Source organism: Nerophis lumbriciformis, linkage group LG24 (assembly GCF_033978685.3).
Source record: "Nerophis lumbriciformis linkage group LG24, RoL_Nlum_v2.1, whole genome shotgun sequence".
Lineage (NCBI taxonomy): Eukaryota > Metazoa > Chordata > Actinopteri > Syngnathiformes > Syngnathidae > Nerophis > Nerophis lumbriciformis.
This window is the reverse complement of record NC_084571.2, coordinates 23,932,424-23,939,569: the sequence shown is the minus strand read 5'-3', so window position 1 is coordinate 23,939,569 and position 7,146 is coordinate 23,932,424. Positions and strand designations below refer to the sequence as shown.

The 7,146-nt window shown below is 34.0% G+C and overlaps 1 protein-coding gene across 1 annotated transcript; it reads right to left on the bottom strand.

Annotated features, from left to right (window-relative positions):
• Nucleotides 1-2,390: 2,390 nt before the first annotated feature.
• LOC133620628 (cell division cycle protein 20 homolog B-like) lies at nucleotides 2,391-6,831 on the bottom strand. Its single transcript, XM_061982219.1, has 5 exons — nucleotides 6,729-6,831; nucleotides 5,886-6,111; nucleotides 5,684-5,809; nucleotides 5,482-5,605; nucleotides 2,391-2,616 (listed from the first exon to the last, which is right to left on the bottom strand). The coding sequence occupies exons 1-5, from the start codon at nucleotides 6,746-6,748 to the stop codon at nucleotides 2,519-2,521; spliced, it is 594 nt and encodes a 197-aa protein (XP_061838203.1). The 5' UTR covers nucleotides 6,749-6,831; the 3' UTR covers nucleotides 2,391-2,518.
• Between the last annotated feature and the right edge of the window lie 315 nt (nucleotides 6,832-7,146).

The window sequence follows — 7,146 nt, the reverse complement described above, 5'->3', positions numbered from 1 at the left end:
CTGTGGATGTTCCAAATAGGTGTTTGATGAGCATTATTCAACTTTCTCAGTCTTTTTTGCCACTTGTGCCAGATTTTTTGAAACATGTTGCAAGTATCAAATTCCAAATAAGCTGATATTTGCAAAAAATAACAAAGTTTACCAGTTCGAACATTAAATATCTTGTCTTTGCAGTCTATTCAAGTGAATATATGTTGAAAAGGATTTGCAAATCATTGTATTCTGTTTTTATTTACCATTTACACAACGTGCCAACTTCACTGGTTTTGGGTTTTGTAAATGTTTTTACATAAAGACAAAATGTTGTGTTGTAGGTAAAGCATAGTATCAGTAGTCAACATTCTAGGCTTTAATAAAACTGTTAAATAGCCTACACAAGGTGAAAAAAATGATTGTGGTGCAAATATACTATAATTATTACTGTGGGAGTAACATAAAACATCAAATGAAAGGCATGTGTGGGATGACCTGTCCTAAATTTAAGCTTATTGGCAGAAATGTTTAATAATTTTGTTTAAAGTAAGCTAAATAATTTGTAAAATCCTCTCTTTCTTTCTGGCTTTGTTCTACTTTTCAAAAGAATGTCTTCACCACACGTTTTTCCTTCCGAAACTTGTCTTGTGGTTTTGTAGCTCTCATGTGAGACATTTCTCGTCACTCACCACCTCCAAAGTCGTGAGTATGTTGAAACCGATACGATGCACAAGGGTTGTTCAAATTAAACAAGAAAGCATGACGTGCAATAAAACAACCTCAAGAGGAATGAATACCCTGTTGAATATCCTATTAATTGTGCACATGGAGGGTCAATAAATAAATACATCTTGAAATAATAACGTAAATGTGTCAGAAATTGATTAAAACCAGAAAGAAATACATAAATGTGTTTTAAATGTGAAATGTATTTAATGTAAAAGTGCATTAAATTATTTAAATAGATATTGATTTATTTATTAGTTTAAGGATTTCTTGAATTAATTCATGAACCGTGTGTCGTCAGCGCACAGAATCATAAAATAATTAAATGAACCATGAAATAGGTATGTAAAATGTGAAATTATTATATAAACCATGAAATATTTAACTAATATATGTGTGAATGTTGTCTGTCTATCTGTGTTGGCCCTGCGATGAGGTGGCGACTCGTCCAGGGTGTACACCGCCTTCTGCCCGAATGCAGCTGAGATAGACTGCAGCACCCCCCGCCACCCCGAACGAGACTAGCGGTAGGAAACGGATGGATGGATGGATGACATAAGGAAATCAATATTTAACTAAATAATTAAGTACCTGATTGAATATTAAAATAATTACCTAATTGCATAAATACTGAATAGACTTTTACATTAAATAAATTAATAGAACATGTAATAAAAAACCTATTCTAATTTTAATTAATAAAATAATTTAAATCATGAAATAATCAATTAAATCATAAAAAAAATTATGAAATTATGACATCGATAATTATTTAAATGAACACTTCATTGAAATAATTGAATCGTAAAATAATCAAAACCATGAAATAATTAAATCAATAATTCAATGATTAGATTAAATATTAAAATAACAAAATTTAATTTTTTTTACATTAAATCAAGTGACATGTTTAATAACACATCTATATATTTAATTTCAATCATAATTAAACATTCATATAAATGAAATTATGAAACAATTAAATCATAAAATAAATAATTTTATAATTCTATCATGACATCAAAAATAAATTAAATGATTAAACACTTCATTAAATATTGGAATAATTAATTGAATCGTGAAATAATCAAATCAATAATATATTAATGTGATTAGATAATTCAATGTCAAAATAATTAAATGTACTTTTACATTAAATCAATTGACACATTTATTAACACATCTATATATTTATTTCCAATTATAGGTAATTAATAATAAATTATTAAATTAATTAAATCAGAACATAATTAAATAGTTTAACACTTCATTAAATATTGGAATAATTATTTGAATTTTGAAATAATGACAAAATTAAATCAAACATTAGTAACAATTACATAATTAAAATATTAAAATAAATGTATTTTTACATAAAATAAATTAATGACACACATTTATGTTTTCAATTCCAAACATAATTAATAAATGACACATTTAAGTCATTATGTAAATATGTATTTATTCAGTTATTTTTGTCCCATTTGACCCTCTATAAGGGTGTGTGGGCCCTCAGTGATTAATTGGAACTCTTCTTTTTCCAGGGTACAACATCAATGATTTAAATATAAAATACAAGTTGGGTGCAGAAGTTGGAATTTATTTGGGATTTTTAAAGAGTCAAAATTAAATATACAGACAATACAGACAAAAAATAAACATAAGTTCAAGATATTTAAGTATGGCACCATTTTCATTGTATTTCTTTGCCACCCTCAGAAGAAAAGAAAGTGCTTTGCAAGTTGAGATGGTTGAGTAAAGCAACAGGAAGTGTGTGTTAGTGAGAGGTTCTCACAAAGTGGAGACCACACGGTGGAAATCAGACGTCCCAGACGTTAAAGCATTGGTCCGCTCCGACAGTAAACAGCTGGCAAGCATCAGGGTTTGCAGCCACGTGCAAGATACGGTTTGAATGACCTGGCAAAATTACATTTGATATTTGACATTTCATGCACAACATGTGCTAAATGATAGCAGTTCAAGGTGATCTACGGGTATCTTTGGCACAACACAAAAATGCGACCTTATCACAAATGTTTGCTGCAGCCTTGGTGATGCGAGCAAGTCGGCCCCCAAAAAGGAAGAAAATATCTTAATGATGAGGTCATCGGCAGCTGTTAAGCAGGCACAAGACATTAATACAAGGTTGATTACACATAGATGTTTTTTAAAACTGACTTCTAAACGTTGCAAAAAAATTGTATTTGTTGTTCGTTGGGAAATGACCAAAATTCAATGGTCAAATCAACGTCACAACCTGACATTGAATAAACGTCAAAAAGCATGTTGTTTCAACGTTGTATTTATGTTGTAGAGTATTGGTTGGGAAATGACCAAATTCAATGGTCAAATCAACGTCAGAACCCGACATTGATTAAACGTCGTCAAAAAGCATGCTGTTTCAACGTTGTATTTGTATTGTAGAATATTGGTTGGAAAATGACCAAATTTCAATGGTCAAATCAACGTCACAACCCAACATTGATTAAACGTCGTCAAAAAGCATGTTGTTTCAACGTTGTATTTATGTTGTAAACTATTGGTTGGGAAATGACCAAATTTCAAAGGTCAAATCAACGTCAGAACCCAACATTAATTAAACGTTGTTAAAAAAGCATGTTGTTTTAACGTTGTATTTGTGTTGTAGAATATTTGTTGGGAAATTACCAAATTTAAATTTCAAATTTCAAATCAACATCAAAACCCGACATTGATTAAACGTTGTCAAAAAGCATGTTGTTTCAACATTGTATTTGTGTTGTAGAATATTGGTTGGGAAATGACCAAATTTCAATGGTCAAATTAACGTCACAACCTGACATTGAATAAACGTCAAAAAGCATGTTGTTTCAACGTTGTATTTGTGTTGTAGAATATTGTTTGGGAAATGACCAAATTTCAATGGTCAAATCAATGTCACAACCCAACATTGATTAAACGTGGTCAAAAATGCATGTTGTTTAAACGTTGTATTTGTGTTGTAGAATATTGTTTGGGAAATGACCAGAATTCAATGGTCAAATCAACATCACAACCTGACATTGAATACACGTGGTAAAAAAGCATGTTGTTTCAATGTTGTATTTGAGTTGTAGAATATTGGTTGCGAAATGACCAAATTTCAACGGTCAAATCACCGTCACAACCTGACATTGATTAAACGTCGTAAAAAAGCATCTTGTTTCAACGTTGTATTTATGCTGTAGAATATTGGTTGGGAAATGACCAAATTTCAATGGTCAAATTAACGTCAGAACCTGACATTGTATAAACCTAGTCAAAAAGCATGTTGTTTCAACGTTGTATTTGTGTTGTAGAATATTTGTTGGAAATGACCAAATTTCAAAGGTCAAATCAACGTCAGAACCCAACATTGATTAAACGTTGTCAAAAATCATGTTGTTTCAACGTCAGGTTTGAGTTGCTCTACGTCAGGACCTAATTCAACAAGTTCTCAACGTTGTTTCAATGTCTTGTGCCTGCAGGGTTGGTTGTGGTTTGATATGAGGAGGATTACTGGCAAGCTGGAAATAACATCAGCAAATCTTGTCGTTTTACAAGAATGAAGAAGAGAAAAATATAAACATTTCCCCAAAAATTGTAATTAATTTTTGCAGGGGGGAAATGTAAATTTTACAGGTAAATAAAGAATGTTATGAGTATAAAGTTGCTAAACATGATAATTTAGGAGAGAATCAAGTCACAGTATTAGGTAAGAATAACGTTTTCATATTGCAACATTTTTTTCCCCACGTTTTACATGAATAAAGTTGAAATACTACAAGCTACAATTTGAAATTAAAGTTAGTATTTAACAAGGGTCAAAGGTAATGTGTAAAAATAATAATTTTACAAGACAAAAGTTATAAAAATGTGAAATCTGATTTTTTTTCTCACAATAAAGTCTGAATATTACGAAAGAAAAGGGAATTTTAAAGACGATACAACTTTTTTTAACTTGCGTAACGATAATAAAAATAACTACAGTGTTTATTTGTTTGTTGTTCCATCCATCCTATTTCTACCGCTTGTCCCTCTCGGGGTCGCGGGGGTTGCTGGAGCCTATCTCAGCTGCATTTGGGCGGAAGGCGGGGTACACCCTGGCCCCCTCATCACAGGGCCAACACAGATAGACAGACACTATTCACACACTAGGGACCATTTAGTGTTTTTGTTTGTTGTTGTTTAATATTTTTAATCACTGTTATTGATGTTATTATTATTATTGATACTAAATTCATTTGTTTGTCCTTTTTGTGTTGTATTTATATTGTCTCTTCAATTGTTCTGTGGATTGCTATTCGCAGTGTTCTTTTATTCATTATTCTTTTATTCAAACGACTAATATTTTGTTTGATTTTTGTAAACACAATTTTTAAAATATTTTTACCAATCCAAACAAAATACATCTAATTTTAAGACACTAAAAGTGCAAAAAAAAAAGTACATTTTACAATAATAAAGCCAAAATATAGTTCTTAATTATTTTTATTAGAAATTATTTTTGGGGGCTTTTTAAGGGCGGTACTTCAGAAATACTATATCCCTTTGGGGAGGAAGCATGCAAGTTTACTTTTGAGAATCAAACATCCATCCATCCATCCATCCATTTTCTACCGCTTGTCCCGTTCGGGGTCGCGGGGGGTGCTGGAGCCAATCTCAGCTGCATTCGGGCGGAAGGCGGGGTACACCCTGGACAAGTCGCCACCTCATCACAGGGCCAACACAGATAGACAGACAACATTAACACTCATATTCAACAAAATATGTGTTATTTTTTACCAGCTAGGTGACGTCTTGGCCTAAGTGAAGATAAGTCCCACTCCCAGCAGATGGCACTGTGATGGGGGCGCCCGTGCCCCGTGAACAGGCGTCTGGTGGCGTCTGTCCAGCGAAGACAGCAGATCTGAAGTCGGAGTCACAACACAAAAAGTCTGCGGGGTATTTTTCACAGCGCTCAGTGCTTGGGTCAACTTTAGAGCACCTGGGAGTTGCTGTCTGCAGAAGTCACACAAGTCGCTGACTCCGTGTCCCAAATCCGAAGCTTCCCGTCTTTCCATCCTCCACCTGTGGCAATCATCTTTCTCTGCCATGGACACCATCCCATTGCCTAAGAATGAACGCAATATTTTACGACATTACGCACATTCACTCTTCCTGTACACTGTTTTGATGGACGCCATCACCTTGACAGCGCTTGGTTGCTGCATTGTGGCGACTGGCTGATGTGACCCTGCGAGGCCCATGATGTCATCCCAAACGTGCAGGAGGCCATCAGGGGACCCACTCGCCAGCCACTCGTCACCCAGTGACCATTCAAGGCTGCACACGCCCCCCTGCTGGACGACAGCGCCCACTGGAAGAGCTGGAGCCCAAGGGTCATGATGATGGATGTTTCCCAGGGCCGATCCACTGCCAAAGCATAAAAACACAAATAATTTAATCAACCCATTAAATCCAATCACAGCTTTACAATACTTTACAAAGCAACTGAGTATACATACTAATACAATACTAAAAAAAAGGAAAACCCCAAAAAAACATTTCAAATAATATTATCAATAGTAGTTAATAAATGCTATTAATCCAAAAATGTATCCTTAAAAAATATATTTCTAATATATGTATACATATATATATATATATATATATATATATATATATATATATATATATATATATATATATATATATATATATATATATATATATATATATATATATATGTGTATATATAAATATTATACTTTTGAAATATTTTAACCCTTAATATAATCTAATAAAGCAACAAATATAAATATTACATTTTAAAATATAAACCTTAATCTAATATTGCAACAATATACTTGTTTTGTTTTTTTAAATCTTTTAAACCTTAATATTATCTAATCATGCAACAAATATATTATTTTTTAAATCTTTTTAAACCTTAATATTATCTAATAATGCAACAAATATAAATATGATATATTTAAAAAAATATTTTAAACCTTAATCTTATCTAATAATGCAGCACATAAATATTTTACTTTTCCATCCATCCATCCATCTTCTTCTGCTTATCCGAGGTCGGGTCGCGGGGGCAGCAGCCTAAGCAGGGAGGCCCAGACTTCCCTCTTCCCAGCCACTTCGTCCAGCTCCTCCCGGGGGATCCCGAGGCGTTCCCAGGCCAGCCGGGAGAGATAATCTTCCCAACGTGTCCTGGGTCTTCCCCGTGGCCTCCTACCAGTCGGACGTGCCCGAAACACCTCCCTCGGGAGGCGTTCGGGTGGCATCCTGACCAGATGCCCGAACCACCTCATCTAGCTCCTCTCGATGTGGAGGAGCTGCGGCTTTACTTTGAGCTCCTCCTGGATGACAGAGCTTCTCACCCTATCTCTAAGGGAGAGCCCCGCCACCCAGCGGAGGAAACTAATTTCGGCCGCTTGTACCCGTGATCTTGTCCTT

Excerpts from the sequence above, each read along its gene's own strand:
- LOC133620628 (XM_061982219.1), bottom strand. The coding sequence starts at position 6,748 with ATGGATGGATGGATGGAAAA. Across the intron at positions 5,810-5,885 it reads AGCAACCAAGCGCTGTCAAG|GCAATGGGATGGTGTCCATG; the intron begins GTGATGGCGTCC and ends GTTCATTCTTAG. Across the intron at positions 2,617-5,481 it reads GCCAAGACGTCACCTAGCTG|GTCATTCAAACCGTATCTTG; the intron begins GTAAAAAATAAC and ends TAATTTTGCCAG.